Raw genomic sequence first — 18,594 nt, 5'->3', positions numbered from 1 at the left:
ATGTTAATCTCCAATTGAGTACTCGAAAAATGTTATTGAACATTTGCGACTTCGCACTTCATTAACATTCTCTGCTATTATGCTATCGAGAAATGTTAACAGGCAATTCATTTCTCTGTACAACAGCAACACATTATATTGAGAAATATTATATTTTTTCATTGCGAATATTTCGATAGAAATAGTTCTGATGGAATTTTTTTAAGCTTCTCGACTACCTCCTCTTTTGCAATGAAAATTTGCTTTTTCCCCCTCTAATTTATGTATTTGATTCAAGGCAAACCGTATTCAAAGAGTTTGTTTATTTCTGAACTGCTGATTTAGGCAATTTTCCTTCTTAATATTGAAATTTTGCTGCGTGTTTCGTAAAGTTAATATTTACAGAAGCCCTAACGGTATCAAATCGCAGGTTCATAAACCCCAGCAGAAATCCAACTGAATTATCGATTAGATGCTTTTTGCTTTTATTTGTCTTCAATTAAATTCGTTTATTGAAAAACAACAAAAAAAGCTTATTGTGCACCCTTTATAAAAAGTAATAAAACACTAAATTGATAAATAATAAGCTTAGGTAGTTAAGACCCAATTAATGGGTATTTTTAGTACTTAACATAAAAGTATATGGAGTAAAAATGCAAGCAATAAAAACATAAAAAACTCTAATAATTTATGGATATGAATGAGCGTCCAAAGCTTAAAGAAAAAAGAGCAAACACAATTTTTGGTGCTTTATAATAAATTTGAATTTGCAATTTAAGCACAAGCTCAAGTTTGTGTGTCGCTTATTTCGCTTTTGCAACGCGTCGAAGCACAGCTGTGTCTATTTCGTTCCAATGTCAAGGTTGGCATTTGTTAGCCGCGGGGAAATTCCATGTATACAGCATTGCTCTCCTATTCATATCTCTTAAGTCTACAAATAAAAAACTTTTTAAATTTTAATAATTTGGGACTGTTCACGAATAATAAATATACTAATAGTTTTCTGCGTCTATGTTAGTTATGAAAAAACTGCACCTTTATACCCACGTTACACAAATTTAAAGCACAAAAAAAAAAAAGAAAAAGTAATAAAAGAAAATGGTTTAAAGCGGTTAGCATAAATACACATACAATTGCATATATTTACTTAATTGCGATCATACTCAGCTATTAAAATAATTAATTAAAATTGCAGTGATTAAAAAATCAATAATAATAATAAACAGCAAACACGTTGATATTGGATTTAAAAGTTGCAGCAGATAATTTGAATTATCATACAACAAAATGAGTAAGTAATTGTGCAACTGACTGATTAATTGTTAAACAAATTGTCAACCCTTCACACCAATAATTAAGAGTAAATAAATTTAGATGTGATTTTACAAAAAAAAATATTTACATATTTACCTCTTAATAGAGTCGTATATTGCACTTTCGTCATTGGAAAATTCATTTCACATAAGCAAAAAACAAAAAAAAAACCATTAACATTGAGCTTACTCATGTTTACTCATTGTATACATAACAACTTAGTCATGCTACATAAGGGCTCTCTAATGACCTTAATTTATGTATACTCACTTTGTTTGCTTACTTTGCATCAACAACAATTACACTCTGTAAGATTAATTAGTTGCGCAAAGTTTACAACAAACTGTAAAAAATTGCCTACAGTGTAAGAGACACGAACAAAGGTCAGTCGGATAAATTTGAGCAAGTGCTGTTGTCAAGCAGACTCCTAATCGCCGAACAGAATGCCACGAACATTTCTTTCGGCGTGCTCTGTAAAGTGTGATTGAATTTGACAGTGCAGAAGATGAGCGCAATTTTGGTCAACGTCTTTGTATGATGGTTAAATAAGCTTAAAAACTGTAACAAGGAATATAAGGCTCAAGGAGAAAGGGAAAGCTCAAAATATCTAATATCTAAATCAACTAAAAGGGCCACGAACTAAAACAGAATTCTGAACTTTTCCAAGTATAGCGAAGTTTGTGCCGATTCACACCCAGAGACATCTGGAAGCTGGACACAGGAAATTCTCTTTTAATGTTTCAGCGAATGAAAACCCACGAGCAATTTCCACAATCCGTGAAAATGTAAAGCGGAAAACATTCGCCAACAGTCTGCTAAATATTTTAATGTTTGTTTTAATACTTTGTTTAACAGTTTGTTCAATATTAAATTTCCCATACGTTTTTTAAATCATACCCACTTTACTATCAAAAATTATCCTGTATTTCCCAATCATCCCAAGCATATCTAATGTTTACCATCGCTGGCTTCTTCTATTTGAATGAAAACTAACGCATAACTCAGAACTTTCTTCCAGAAAAGAAAAAAAACGAATGCAACAACTGTCAAAAATTGTTTTGCAGCCAACTTTAAGTTTGAAGAAGTACAAAGCGTGGAGCCAGTACGAGAGAAAAAAATACCCTCTCTCTTCCCCGTCCCTTCTCCTCCCGCGATCAAAATGTTTTTCTTCCAAATGTTTCGCTGTGTAAATGAGCACTTTAGGATGAATTTTTGAAGAACAGAGTTGCCGCTCCGTGGAAAACATTTTAAGACAATTGAAGTCATAAAAGAGAATTCGAAGAACACACTCGAGCTTGACTTGTTTACAGTAGCACAGAAAACAAACTATGTGACATATCACGCTGAAATTTTCCATGTAAGCTTATAACAGTCCTACCAAAAAACAAAAAATTTATTTTTGCCATATGTCAACCGCGGACCGTTTTATTGATACCGTCTCGTTCATATTTGAGCAGAAGATATGTCTGAAGTATACAAACCAGTCAAACAAATACGAGTAAACTGGAGAGGAATACATATAACCATGTAATGTTTCTGCTCCTGTACAATGCGGAAATCGATATTTATAGTAGTGCAGTCCCTTCAAAGTAATCTCCATGCAGACAAATACAAATTTTCCACTGCTTCATTTAAACTTCAAAACTCTTTCCAATAACCAATTTCGCAATCATCTTCAACTCCTTCTGTGAATTCTTCTGTAACTTTCACCTCAGTAATTTCAAAATTCTTTCGTAGCTCAAGAAATATTTCTTCAGAATTTTCGCCTCTTACAACAAGCATTCGTCCTCAAACACTTCAGTACGCGCACATCAAATATCTTAGTCTTTGGTCTAGCGGAAAAAATTCCAAATAGATTTTGGAAACGGTCAACAAAACCTTTTGGATCGAGTTTTTTGTTGGGTTTGAAAAGTTCTAATCCGAAAAGTTCTAATCCGATGAGTTTTAATCCATTTCGATACGATATTTATTCATAGAACCATGTTTCGTCAATGGTAATAATGCCTACCATAACATTTTGGACCAAAGAAAACTCAACATCGCGCGAAATACTAATGTCGGCTAAGGCTCACGATGTTTTCAGTGATGGTTCAACAACCAATACCGCTTTACATTTTTTGTGACATTGGTTTGTACGTTCAAGTTTTCGACATTAGCGAGTAATAGTAATTGTTGTTGTTGTTTTAGCCGTTTACTAGGCCCTGCCGATGCGGTGTAGTCAGAGATTATCATCGTCTAACTCACGATAGACTAACTGCAGACCCAGGAAACGTGCTGTTTCGATAGACTTTGTCCAGAGGAAGGGAAGTATTAGTTGAGTGGGTATAAGAGGACATGTGAATAGGTAGTTAATATCATGCGGGGAACCTTCGCATGTCATGCATATATTGAGTATATCGAAGGCTACTATGCATAAGTATTAGTTTAACCTGCTAAAATATCCAGACCGTAATTGAGCCAATGTTACGCGGGTTTCACGAGGCAGCTGAATCTCTTCGTTTGCAATGCGTGGTGATTGGACTCCGATAACGGCATTCGGAGTCGAGAGTTTAGGAAGATGTTGCGAGTCTCCCGTGAATGTCGTTCAATGTCTGTCTATACACTGTCCTTTGCAGTAGTTACATTTGTGTTTGGCTCTGGATCTTGTAGATGTAGTCGAAGAGATGTCATCTGACTCGCCTGGGAGGTGGAACATGCTTTATCAAATTTCTGCAGCGGTGATTCCTACGGTATAAATTGCTTTCTGAGCATTTTACTGCACTTCTTGACCGGGTGCATGGAAGGCTGGCAAATAAATATAGCAGTATATTGACAGGTCTGATGCTTTGTTCACTGCGAATCACTAGCATCAGGCTATCAGACAGGCGCATCGTAATTTAGTACTGACCGGCCAATTATCATACTTTAAATGTCACCAGCAACATTTCTTTGTCTTTACCACAAGTGGTGTCGGCTAGTGATTTGCCCGTCTTGTGGCATTTGCGGCTGCATGCGCTTTGAAGGAGAGCAAAAAGTCGAAGGTGACATCCAACATTTTGGGTTTGTTAACGGTCGGTGTTGATGTGTCATCGGCTATCGAGTAGTCGAGTGTTTGGTTAGAAGTACAAAATTTCAAAATTTATATATAAGAGCATCTTGATACTTTTCCACAAATGCAAGGATCTATCGCTTTATACCGCCTACGAATGGCATACGATTTTTTGTGAGGAGCCTTTCCATGACAGAAAAAATATGGCAGTGGCCGCTATAAGTCATCCTCTCAGTGGACTGAACCATAAGTTTTTTAAAAAGCTACACCTATGAATTTTTTAAACGTATATTCCAGAATATTTTCAGGATACAATATTTCCATTTTACATCTTTTATTGTACTAAATTTTACTACCCTCTTTCTGTTTTGCAGGGGTTCCCACAATGCTCTCCGATATTTCCGCACTGCCTTCGGTGCAATTGGGTGACTTCACGCTCCAATTCGAATTGGGCGAACCTACAGAGCGTGCCAAGGAAGTGGCTATAAAAGAATTACGCGAATCACCAGAAGTCAAAGCAGAGGCCGTAAAGGAATTAAAGCGATTAATGGAAGGTAAGTTAAAATATTATTTTTTACGCTTATTTATGTATTTAGGGGAGCTCACCAGCCCCCCTTCACCAAACTTCTGAAATCGTTTTACCATGAATAACGGAATACTTGAGATCAAAGAACATTACAAAAATTGTCTAAAAAAACTTCAATGTAATATTCTTTAAGATCGAAAAAGTAAATTCCGAAGACGTGCCGAAAAGTGTGTTAGGGCGACCTGTACGTCCGGGGGAAAAATGTATATTGCCTTCGTATAAAAAACCTTTCTTAACAAAACTTGTATGGCAAGCAATAATTTACTATCATTAAGGTGGTACGATAGGGTGGTGGTAACCGGAGTCTGGTGTATTAGTACGAGTTCATTGATATATCACTCCTTAAAATCTGAATACAAATGCCGAAGATATAATGAGATGTGTAAAAGAGCGACCACTTCGTTTCGTTTAAAAAATTGCTTTTTCGAAATTTAGGTTAGGTTTGGCAGCCGCATCGCACATAGAGACAACGATGCCACTTAGACCACGAAATGGGTCCGTTGTGAACCGCGGGGGCTGAGCTACATTTCCCTCTCCATATTAAACCATCCTGAGCTTTTGACAAAGCGTAAAAGGTTGTTGATACCTAAAATGTATAGATTATCTATATTCGTTAAGAAGTAGGATTTAAAAAATCGGTTCCTGCTTCTGGCTAGAGCTGGGCATGTGCAAAAAAGGTGTTGAATTGTTTCCAACTCCTCCTCATTTCTGCAGCTACGACAGAAATCATGCGTGTTAACGCCTAATATCTTTGCATGATTTCCTATGAGAGAATGTCCTGTGAGGGCCCCTACTTATGTCCTGATTTGAAGTCTATTCAGCTTTATAATACTCTTGGACAGACGTAAATTTAGCCTTGGCCATGTTTGCCTAGCAAATTCACAGGTGTTAACGCTAATCCATCTCTGATTTGTAGACCTGATTAATGCGTCCTTAATGAGAAGCTTACAAGTTGCGAGAGGTATCTCCATAAAATTACTTATGTCTGGCAAACAGGTACCTTCTCTTCGAAATTACCTTCCAAAAATAATTCAGACTCAATTTCGATATGGTCTAATGTACGAATATATTTAAGTAGAGGAGTTCGAGCAAGCTCCCATTACCAGGTATTTTTAGATACTTTTTATTCTTAAACAGTTTTCAAATATATTTTGAATCGAATAATTACGACAATAATTTTGCCAATTGCAATCCAAACTCTGAACAGTAGTTTCTTTTTGATAGAACTCGGTTTAAAATTGTATGACACTATAACTTGTACATACTAGGTTGTTCAATAAGTTTTGCGGTTTGAAATACACTTTATTATTCAGTATAGCTTCCCTGAACATCCATACACTTGATTCAACAAGATTCCAATTTATGAATTCCATTATTGAATTCAGATTCGGAAGAGCTGCAAAATACGCTTCCAAAGCTGTTATGACCTCATCACTTGAAGAAAAACGCTTTACACGCATGCGTTTTCCCCATTCCAACTTTAATTAATGGATTTTAGCCATTTTCAAAATGATCTTGTGACACCGCGCATTGCCCTGGTGAAAACCCATTTTTTCTTTTGCCGATTAATTTTTTTTACGAAATTTTTCTTTTAGCTGGTCTAAAAGGTTGCAATAATATTCAGAATTTATTGTTTTACCAGTTTGCAAGTAATCCATAAACAAATTTTCTTTCGCATCCCAAAAAACCCGATGCTAACACCTTCTTAGCCGATTTGTGGACACGAACTCGTTTCGGAGCCGAAGAACCAGGTTTACACCACTCTTTAGCATCTTGGTGATGGACCCAAGTCTCATCCATAGTGATGAATCGATGCACAAAATCCACTTTATCCTTTCGAAAATGCGCTAAATGTTGCTAGAAAGTTGCATTCGAATGTGTTTTTGTTGCATTGTCAGCGAGTGCAGCGCCCATTGTGCACACAGCTTTGAAACCCAATACTTCAGTACAGATATTGCTTAGACTGGCCAATGAGATGCCTAGAGCTTCTACTAAATCTCTTTCAGTCACTCAACGATTTTTCAATACGATGTCCTGTATTTTTTCTACTACTTCTGGTGCTGTTGCTGTTTTTGAATATCCATGACGTGGATCGACTTCAAGGCTTGTACAACCAAGTTTCAATTCTGCAACCCATCTCTCTACTGTACTAAATGTTGACAAAATGTCCTTATACACTTTGAACATTCGTTCATAAATTTCCTTTGCTTTTAAACCTTCCAAAAATAAAAATTTCATCACTGCACGATACTTGATTTTTTCCATTGTAGAAAATACTGTGACCAAAAGATTAAGAGTTTGCCAACATGACAAAAAAATGTAGGCTACTAGCAACGCCATCTCTTATCGAACCGCAAAGCTTATTGAACAACCTAGTGTGTTGTTTAACATTATTCTATTTTATTGGAAGTTTTTACCGCCTTTTCAGTTATAAATTACATACGACAAATGAAAATTGCACATTGACCTGATGAGTAATTCGCTTTATAATTACAAGATATTCATTGTAGGTTTGAATGCCCCACACGCGCCTCTCCAAACAATGCTCGTATCAAATTAAGACTCAGCCAATTTTCTTTCTACGCGAATTACAATAATTAATGCTTACAGTTCTTAATTCAATATTGCGATTATGTTGTCAACGGGGTTTCTTCTAAATAATTGTCAGTTAATAGCAGGGATGGGAATTATCGCGACAAGCTAACATGCAAACTAAACTTTGGCATTTAATTCCTAGCCAATTTACAAGCAAACTGACATAGTCGGAAAATTTTCTAAGATGTCATGCATAAGTTATTTTGCCCACCCATTTGTCAATAAAAGAACTATAAAATTCAATGAAGTATTCATCTTAATTTTACTAGAAGAAAGGCAACTTTTGTATACTCTTTTTTACATAACGGTTTTTTACAGTAGGCATAAAAGTTAATTGTTTACGACAGGAAATTTATGCTCTATAAGTAAATGTACCAAACATTTTTGGGTTATAATAAAATCCAAACTCAACATAGAGAGAAAAAAAATCGGATGCTTCCGAAATGTATCCGATATATCGAAAATAGAAATTTCAAAATCACGGCAAAAAAACGGCAATACGTGACTCTGTAAGACACAAAAAGGTAGTTTTTCGGTGAATTTGCTCTGTCAAAGGCCGCATAAGGCGCAGATGATATTCCTTATTTATCGTAAGACCGGTTTTTAATTTCAATAAGCATTTTGAATTGGCTTTTTAAATTTTCAATTCTCGGTATTTTTTGAGAGAATTTATTATATAAAGGGTCTTTCAAAATTGACGCCTAGATGTCAGCAGGGAATTATTCCTAGGTGGTACCTTTTTTATGCCATCTTTGACATTCGCCAAGTACACGGAAGCACAATTCAATTCGATAGAAAAACGCGTTAAAATTATTGATTCTTATTATAAAAATGGTTTCTGGACCACTGTAGTGTTTTCCAAGGGGAAGTGGCCGCAATTAAGGAAGCAGTGGACTGGTTGCTCACTTCAGTAATTACTGTAAAGGGTGTAAATATGAACACCGAAAGCTAAGCACCAATTAGGGCCTTGGGCTCGTTGTTTGTGCGTTCGAAATTAGTCGGGGAATGATTGGCTTCCCTCTCGATTGCCTCCGAATACTTCGATATCAGGATCATTTGGGTTCCCGGTCACAGCGGCATAGGGGGGAAACTGCTAGTTGGCTAGACTGGGAATCCTGGAGATGGTTTCATCGCAAAATGATCGCAATTTGGTGTTATCTTGAGAACCTGTGGTCTGCTCCTGGAAAGATGCGTCTCGCGTCAACTCAGCTAGCGCTGGGCTAGTGTGAAACCGTGCAAAGTCGCTCGAGGGAATTTCTAAGGCTAATAAAGCCATTGGACATTGCCCGTTAGGTGTCCATGCGGTGAGACTTGGGATTGACTTAAGTCCGTTCTATAGAAGCTGTCTGGAGGACGAGGTGGAATCATCTCATAACCTTCTTCTCATCTGCCTTGCTCTCGTCGGCTAAAGATTTATAGATATGGGCTCTCACTTTTTCGCTACACCTGCGCATATTGCGACGGCATCGTCGTAAGTGCATGGTCGTCGTCCTCTAATCCCAAGGTCCTTTCTTCCCTCCTTTCTCCTTTCTCCCGTATGGTATCACAATGGACGAATTTTGAATATTTGTCCAAGTGGACCCCTCGCAAGGGCAGCCATTTAAGCTAAATTAACCGAGTATGAAAATGGGAGATCTTTAAGAATAACTGATCGCAAAATTCATGATTTTTTTCTTAGAAATAATTATAAAATGAAGTGACAATTCAAAGGTTGGTGAAAAAATTTCAAGAAACTGGTTCTATCCAGGATAGAAAAACAACTGGCAGACGAAAAACTGGCCGTTCTATTGCTGTAGCGCAACAACCTTCAACATCGATATCCGATTTCTCGCCGTTCTCGACTATCAGGATTTCATGATTCGACTGTTTGGCGGATTTTATCTGTAGACATTTACCACATGGAGGACATTTAAATTATGGTATATTTCAAATACAATTGTTAAGAGACGTATTTTGAATAAAAAGTATGAAACCTGGAAACATCATCTGGGCGCTTCTTGTTAAAGGCTCTTTATCTATAGATTAAGTGTTTTGAAACTGTAAAGTTGAAGTACGATGTTTTTTTTACTTTAATTATGATTATTTAAAAACAAAAAAATTTATCATCTGAATGCCCTTATCTTCATAATTTCGCCGTGCTTGAATTGAATTTATTTTGTGTATCGGTTTCATTTTAAATGAAACATGACCGGCGTTGTCACTTGAAATTTAAATGCATTATTATTATTTTTTTAATGGGTGGTGTTTATTAAAAATCTAAATAACTTACAAGTGCTGTAGAGTAATAAAAAATATAAATGTGCACATTAGGGCGGGTCGATTTAAAAATCGCTCATTTCTCTGTGAAAATCGTATTCTAGGGATCAAAATAAGAAACTTTGCCGAAGGAACCATACCTCTAAAACGAATTCTGATGTCCCACAATTTGGGTCGAACTTTTTAGTTTCTTTTCTCATGTAAAGGTCAAAAATGGTAATATTTTGAAATGATTGTATGGGGAACCCTCCAGGGGAGTTCCAGGGGGTGTGCCACTGGCATGGGTGGATCGGCCGTCCAAAGTTAGTGGGGGTCGGTCATACATTTGGACTCGATTGGAGCACTCTAAATGGGTCTAAGTGGGATTTTTCGTTCGACCCAAATTGAGGGGCATCAGAATTCGTTTTAGAGGTATGGTTCCTTCGGCAAAGTTTCTTATTTTGATCCCTATAATACGATTTTCACAGAGCGATGAGTGATTTTTAAATCGACCCGCCCTAATATACATATGTGTGCGCCTCTTCATTTGCTTCGCTCAAAGCACACAATTTTTACGAGTTGAAGGTCACGGCGATTAATCACAAAGGGTTACTACGACTTAAACATTTTGAATAACAAAAGGTGTCGAAATTATTTTATGCAAAAATAAGAAAAAGAAACAAAACAGCATTGGAGCAACTGGAAGTTATACACAGGGCAAAAAAAATCATTGCTTAATAAATAAACGCTTTTATGCACATACATGCAAATATACATATATATACGTTCATATGTATGTATGTGTATATGTGCACAAGTACAAAAGAAGCGAATTCATTGTCAGCCGAATGTTGAATCAGCATCAAAATTGTCATCATTGCCGTCATTATACTCATCAGGGTCATAATCGTACAGAGTTACAGTTTTTTGCCATGGAAAATCCCAACCTTTCCAACTCTCTATCAAACAGCTGAAACATAATATTTTTTAACTACACCTGTCTCTCGCTGTATGTGCAACTATGTTTTGTGTGTGCGTGTTCACATAAAAGAGAGAACACCTTAACATATCTTTTTCAATGTTAAAACAATCAGAACCAAGTTCGCGTTTTTACGGCAAAAAATATAATCAAATTTTATAAGAATATAAAAAAAAAAACAAAAATATATTAATTTCAAGTTTGCTTCACATTCGCGTAAAGCTGAAATAAATTACGTACAGCTACAGCTGATCATAGTCAACACGCCTCCTAATCGACCATTTAGCTATAGGCAATTTCAATTTTTTTTTCAAATTTTTTTATTTACTTCTCGTCTTTCGCATCATTTTGGTAATGAATTATCTTAACTAAGTTTGTTTACGCACTTACGAATTGACCGGTTGCTTTGACGATAATTTAACATTTGTTGTCGTATTTTTTTTTTGTTGATTTTTTTGTAATGTAATATTTATAAAAAGTCTTGGTAATGAATTTCATGCTTAATACTAATTATTTATTAGCTCACGTTTATTGGCAAAGCAAATTCATTATTGGTTCAACTGGTTAAAAGGCTTTTAAATGTAAGTGGAGCTTTTCTATCTGGTTTAATGGACTAACAAAAAAAAAACGGTGCTACTAAACTAATAAAAGGGCTTCCAATCAAATAATACGTAAATATAAAGGGTGTTTCAAAAGACGCGCCTAGATGTTGTTTTAAAATAAAAAAATGTAAAAATTTAATATAGATTCTTCCAATTTTCACTATTTTTGTTCTAAATACGGCTCTTAACAATTTTGTTCATGCCCACCATGCGGTAAAATCCGCCAAACAGTCGATTCATGAAAGCCTAACTGTTGAGAACGTCGAGAAATCGAATATCGATGTTGAAAGTTGTTCAGCAACACTTTGCGCTACAAGAGCAATATTCTCAATAGAACGTCAAGTTTTTGGTGTGCCAGTTCTTTTTCTATTTTTTTATTCTTGACACAGCCAGTTTCTTGAAATCTTTTCAACGAACTTTGAATAGTCAACTCATTTGGACGATTATTTCTACCAAAAAATCACGAATTTTGCGATAAGTTGTTCTTAAAGTTCGACCCTTTTCATAATAAGGTTCAATAATTTTAACGCGTGGTTCTATCGTGTAAAATTGTACATCTGTCTACTTGGCAAATGTGAAAGATGGCATAAAAAAGTTACCGTTTAGGAATTATTCACTACTGACATCTAGGCGTCGCATGAGTACCGATCACCCAGTGACTAGTGAACACCGTAGTGAGTTTGGAAATTGAATGGCGGGGAATTCCCATCACCTTAAGCGTTCTGTTTCTATCGTATTGAGGCCATAGTGCTTTTGAAATTGCACACGATGAGACAGACCTCCATCTGTCTTGCGCTTTTTTAGAAGGAAGTTGTGTAGTTTCCCTTTAACCACGGCCAAGGGGATATCGATGTCTGAGAAGGGGACAGCTGGAACCCCTTCCTGGCAAGCTCATCGGCAATTTCATTTCCCTCTATATTCCTGTGCCCAGGAACCCAGATAAAGAAAATGTTTCCTGCACGTTCGAGACGTTTGAGTTCTTCCTTACAGGAGTTCACCGGAAGAGAGCTGCAATATGGCGACGATTGCAGCTTAACTATCGGAAAAAATATTAATGTCTCCCTCCCAACAGCGATCCCGAAGCATTTTGCATGCCTGTTGGATGGCGAAGAACTCTGCTTGAAAAACGCTGCTTATTTCCGGCAGTTTAAAGGAGACCGAAATGATGGCTGATTTAGAGTAAGCCCCCGCTCCCACTCCAGACTTCATTTTGAATCCGTCAGTAAAAACAGAGGTATCTATATCCGTAGCGACTCTCCCCTCTTTCTAGTCTTGCCTGCTCGGAAAGATAGCCCTAGCACAACCCTCAAAACGCAGTTTGCGGATGGAGAGGTCAGTGCGAATAACAGAGAAGGAAGGGGAGATCTGCTTCAAGATGCTACTATGTCCTACAGGAAGTTGTCTCCTTCACATGTTCTGCAAGCACCAGTGATACCCACACATGCAGTTCTCTGCACTCTCTCTAATTTAGTGGCGTTGTAGCCTTCTGAAGAGCTACCAAGAGCACCTAAGTTGTACATCCAAAGTACGACACGTGGCTTGAGACCCCCTTTTTTGCCGAACATAGATTTACAGGCGTAGAAGGCTATATTGGCGTTCTTAACTCGATTTTCTATGTGCAGCTTCCAGTGGAGCTTGGGGTCAAGTATTACCCCACCAAGCTTGAAATTCCGTACAACCCCTATTGCAGAAGCTGTGGGGATACTGCAGAGAAAGAGACTGTGGAACACTTTTTCTGCAAATATCCGGCTTTGGCGGCTAGGCGCATGAGATTCCTTAGCGTGCCCTTTGGAGATGACTAGATGAAATTCTCCAGCCTAGATCCTTTTTCTCTCCTCCGCTACATCAACAGCACTGGATGGCTGTAGACGGTTTTATCTCCTCCCTAAATCCTTTCACAGGTAGTGGTCCACATTTTGGTATTAAAACGGCACGTAAGTGCTACTTGTAGTGTACCTGGGGTACTCTTGCGATCTTACCTACCTACCTACATCTAGGCGTCACTTTAGAAAAACTCTTTATAAAAGTGGAATTCCAAAAGTAATATTAAATTTACGTTAAATCTTAAATGTGTTAACTTACTTTTACAGCTTTGCTGCGCTAACAGAAAATGTTATGCTAACAGGGATAGCAGTATAAGAAATGTAAATGTATTTTCTGTACACTTTCAGGCTCAGCCAGAGCTATAAAAACTGCAGTAATTATACAAACTAAGGAAAAAGAGGTTGTCTGTAAAGTCGGTTTACGAACGATAGTTTAACGTGACAACGTCATAAGAAAATATTGATGGAATGGTTGCAATTTTCAAAACAAAATTTTAATTTTATTTGTTTGATAGCTATTTTGTATGGATATAGAGGAGGAGGTAAATGGAATTGCAATGGAATAGGTCAAGTTACATTTACACAAACTGGAAAAATGACGAAACATTTATCACATTCATGAAAGATATGTTCAATTTCGATTGTGCATCAGACGTTAATAAGTCAACAACACTTAGAGGCATCATCATCGAGAATTGGTTCATTACCATGCACACAGGAAGGAGTCATATGCAAATACAAATATGTGAATTTATATACAAATGCGCATATACATACATATACATACATATATATGCTCACCCCGAACGCGGGGGCCGATTGTGCTCTTTGTCGTTCGTTCCGCGCTCTCGCTTGCAGTTCAAGCACATTAGCTTACATTTGCTTGCGTACGGAATATATTCGTATATTTGATATGTCCATATGATTTGTATGCATCTTTACATATAGATTTATTCTTTTTGAAAATTGCGCGAAATTGTAAATGTATATGCATGTTTATATACATGTATGTATTAGTATACAACATATCTTATAAGGTATATGGTAAATATTATTATACCATACATTTTTTCCTTCATATGTAATAAAAAAATTAATAATAATAACATTAAAACAACAGGTATTATTAACAAACTTGGTTTTATTTTAAATTCTTCAAGTAAATCAAATTAATAATAATCAATAAGAAGGCATATGCAAATACAAATACGTGAATTTATATATGTATATATGCGCATATACATACATATATAAATTAAAGAACTGTGTTGATTTTTAATTTTTTAAAATGTTACAGCTGCCGTTGGGCTGCATGTGTTAACTTATACGCTCACTTAAGTAGGAGAGAGCAAGATGTCGAACGTTGCCTTTCGTTTGCTTTGTCGTTCGTTCCGCGCTTTCGCTTGCAGTTCATTCAAGGTAACGGCAATGAGCAAGGTAACGACAAATGAGCAAGGTAACGCCTAATGAGCAAGGTAACGACACATTTTTTCGTGCGTGCAGCCGGCTAAATCGAATTATAAGACGTTATCACGTCAAAATTCAATCAATACGACGTTCTTCTATACCATCTACATATTTGTATATCTCAAGCAAACATTTGATTCTGTTGGCAGACAAAAACTGTGTAACGTACTTTATAATTTTAATACTCGTATTCTTCCTAAGCTTGTTAGACTGGTTGAAATGACAGCAGAAACCGCGTAAAACTCATTGGACAACTATCAACCGCCTTTGACACTACCAATTTAATGAAGTTTAGAAAAATTCAACAAATTTTCATCAAAATTTCCAACTTTTTAATTAGAAATCTTAGAAGACTTTTAAGTAGCCAGTTCCATGGCTCTATAGAAGTGTCTCAAAATCGCATTAATTTTTCAAATTTTTTGCTTAAGGCGTTGAACTTTTTTTTACATAAAAAAGTGATTTGTTAATGGGATACAATTCAGACGTCTTTAGCAACAAGGGAAAAACCTCCTCAATAGTCTCCGAAGAAGTGCATAGGTTTATATGGGCCTTTGTCATGCCATTTTTTGGGTATCTTCTTTATGATCGCACGATTTTTGTTTTTTTCAAACTGTGTGCTTACTTAAATCTTCTTGGAGCACATTCGAAGAAGTTTGGAACCAACCTGAAGCTAACTGTGGAAGTGAAACATCAAATGATAAAAAGATTTTTCAACTACATGTCCACATTTGGCGGGCAATGGCAAGCGCCGTGATACTACATACTTGATGATTCGCTGGCGATCCTCTCAATATCTTGGATATGTTTTGCCGCAATTACCACCGCAATATGATCCGCGAATCCAATGACTTTCGTTCTAGGATGCATATTTAGTCTACGTACGCTATCATACATAGGGTTCCATAGTAGTGGGCCTAAAACTGATCCTTGGGGGTCGTTATGCCCTTAACTAGCACTAAAAGACTTGTGGAACTTCAGAGTTATAGTATCTTCCCTACAACTCCTCCGAGGAAATGCTGAGGTTGTGCCAGTTCGGCACAGCAAAAGCCCTGAGAATAGCAAAGTTGGAAATAATTTAAGTTTTTTGATGAATACTTGATAACGATTAAGAATTATAAAGCTTAAATCGTTTCCACGACAGTTGCATAACCGGAGCGACTCGGATTTATATCTGGGCAAGAACTGTCACTTCAGCAGCATTTCCCGCATATGTATGGGAAATATTTATGCTGCTACAACAACAACAACATAAAGCTTAAATCTTTCCTTTGCTCAAATACACTAAAATTTATGAATTTTATTTAAAATTTTTGAATTTATAATTTTTTTTTGTAGCCGAGACAGATTTGCTCTACCCAAAGGACAACGATGAATGGTTCGTACGCTTTTTGCGTCCATGCAAATTTTATCCGGAGAGTGCGCGTGATTTGGTGAGTAAAATAAAGTTTCAAATATTACAATAGGAGTATTCACCTCAAATCATTATTTGTGAAAAATTGAAAATTGTAAAAAATGTTAGCGAATTTACTGCAATAGTTCGAAGTTATTGATACTAAAATTTTCAAGTAATGAACGATTTTCGAAATTCAATATTTTCGCTTACCGACTATTTTTGAAATGTCTTGAATAAAACTAATTATTCAAATCATTATTTCCAGATCAAACGCTACTACTCCTTCAAACAGAAGCATGCCAATGTCTACGACGGTCTGGTGCCCAGCAAGGAAGCCAACATTTTCCAAAACAACATACTCACCGTTTTTCCGAATCGTGATCAATGCGGTCGTCGTATTTTGTTACTCGAGCTGGGCAGTAAGTAGAGTTGTAGTCTTTACATTTTATTGCTGAACTAGCATTTTTCTACTTCTTACCCCCTCAGAACGTTGGAAGCACAAGCAAGTCACGCTCGATGAAGTTTTCAAAGGCGCTGTACTCTTCCTGGAGGCAGCCATGCTAGAGCCGGAAACACAAATCTGCGGCGCCATTGTGATATTCGACATGGACGGCCTGAGTCTACAACAGACCTGGCAATTTACGCCACCATTCGCAAAGCGTATTGTCGATTGGCTGCAAGACTCAGTGCCGCTGCGTGTCAAGGCCATACACATCGTGAATCAACCGAAAATTTTCAATGTTGTCTTTGCGCTCTTCAAGCCATTCTTACGTGAAAAATTGCGTTCGCGCATCTATTTCCATTCCACCGATCGCGAATCACTGCACAAACACATTTCGCCCAAATGCTTGCCTGCCACATACGGTGGCGACTTGGAGTTGCAGCGCATCGATGGCGGCCAATGGTATGAGCTGCTGCTGCTGTGCGACAACGAGTATGTGGCGATAAACTCCTATGGCTACAAGAAGAAGTGAGTGCGCCAGGGAGGGATGGGTGATTGCTTGGAAAGAATATAAGGATTGATTGAGCGAATTTTGTAAAAGTAAGAAATGCACAATTTGGAGTAGTAGCAAATATTTGAATTGTATGAAGTGTTTGAAGCAACAAAAAAAAAAACAAAAAAAAAGATGGTTTTACCAGTTTCTTGATATGCAGTAAGGAGTTATTAAAGGGTATTCAAAAGCGCTGGGTGCGATACGATAGGAGGTAAATATGACCAAACAGCACTTTTGTTGAAATATAAATGTCAATAAATATTCCGTTACTCCGTTACTTAAGTGATATAATTATGAATTTGAAAATAATGTTATGCGTAGTGAAATTAAGCTATATTCGGCCGCTATATATACAAGTGGCCTAAATGCAAAAATGCAGCTCAAAAAATATGCCTGTACTTATATACCTATTTAAAATATTATTAGTTGTTAGTTGTTATTTTGTTTATGAATAATTTTTGGGTATCTTTAAAAAAAATATATAAAACCAAACAAAAAAATTAAAAATAAATACAAAATTTATGCGATAATAGAAAGTTTTAAATAATTTTTTTTCTGGGGTTAGCAGGGAATGCAGGCTTTTTTATTTTCTGCAAAATTTATAAATAAATAAATTTCCAGAATTACTTATAATATAGAAAGCAACACACAATTGGCATGAAGTAAAAATACTCGCGACATTTAGTTTTTCAATGAAGGCAATAGATATTTTTTAAAATAAGATAAATATTTTATAAAATGTAAAAAGTTAAATATTTTATAAAATAATTGCTTTAATTCTTATTGTCCAATGCATTCCTAACTCTTAAAAATGTTACTTTTACCGTTACAAATATGACTTTACAGCAAATACTGTACTTAAAAATCGCATGCAACTTAAATAGTTAAAATAGTTTTTAAATGAGAAAGAATTGCTTGTTAAAAATAGAAATAAATATATAAAAGTTGTCTGGACCTCAATCTAAAGCTATGTTTTTTACTATACGATTTATTTGATGCAAATGTCTACAATACTTCGCCGTTTTGATACCATTATGAGACCTCCAACAGGCAGATATCTACAGCCAGCCAGAGCTGTTGATATAATGGAGGAGATTGATTGGATTGGAGGTTGGCGCGCTGCCCCAGGCTGTCGAGGAGCGCCCAGTGATCTTAATCGTCTAGCGCTGCCAAGCCCGGACATTTACAGAGAAAGTGCTCAACAGTCTCCTTCTCTGAAAGATCCCCACAGCTTCTGCTATCGAACTATCGGAGAAAATGTTAATATCTCCCTCGCTCCCGCGTTCCCTAAGCATTTAGCATACCTGCAGGATCGCAAAGACTTCTGCTTAAAAAACACTAGCAGTGTTCGACAGTTTAAAGGAGATAAATAAATTGGCTGATTTAGAGAAAACCCCTGCTCCGGACTCCCGATTCCATCTTAGAACCGTCCGTGAAGACAGAGGTGCAAGCTTCGGTGCAGATTTTCCCTCGATCCAATCCTGCCAATTTGGAAAGATTCCAATGCACGACCCTCAAACTCTAGTTCGCGGATAGAAAGATCTGTACGAAGTTCGGAGAAATATGGAGTTAACTGTCATGTCCTTTGAGAGATTGCC

The 18,594-nt window shown here is 36.7% G+C and overlaps 1 protein-coding gene across 4 annotated transcripts in view; it reads left to right on the top strand.

Moving 5' to 3' along the window:
• LOC129247622 (alpha-tocopherol transfer protein-like) overlaps window positions 1-17,043 on the top strand; it is a 62,359-nt gene extending 45,316 nt beyond the window's left edge. For 3 of the 4 annotated variants that reach the window (XM_054886812.1, XM_054886811.1, XM_054886809.1), the window contains 4 exons: window positions 4,696-4,875; window positions 15,944-16,038; window positions 16,267-16,420; window positions 16,488-17,043. In XM_054886812.1, the coding sequence (XP_054742787.1) occupies window positions 4,707-4,875; window positions 15,944-16,038; window positions 16,267-16,420; window positions 16,488-16,975 (906 nt within the window). In that variant the 5' untranslated portion in view covers window positions 4,696-4,706 and the 3' untranslated portion in view covers window positions 16,976-17,043. Of the gene's footprint in view, window positions 1-1,174; window positions 1,271-4,695; window positions 4,876-15,943; window positions 16,039-16,266; window positions 16,421-16,487 lie in introns of all 4 variants that reach the window. The other variant, XM_054886810.1, reaches the window with a different exon arrangement.
• The last annotated feature ends 1,551 nt before the right edge of the window (window positions 17,044-18,594 follow it).

The sequence above is a fragment of the Anastrepha obliqua genome, chromosome 5, assembly GCF_027943255.1.
Source record: "Anastrepha obliqua isolate idAnaObli1 chromosome 5, idAnaObli1_1.0, whole genome shotgun sequence".
Taxonomy (NCBI): Eukaryota; Metazoa; Arthropoda; class Insecta; order Diptera; family Tephritidae; genus Anastrepha; species Anastrepha obliqua.
This window is presented reverse-complemented; position numbering and strand designations above follow the sequence as displayed.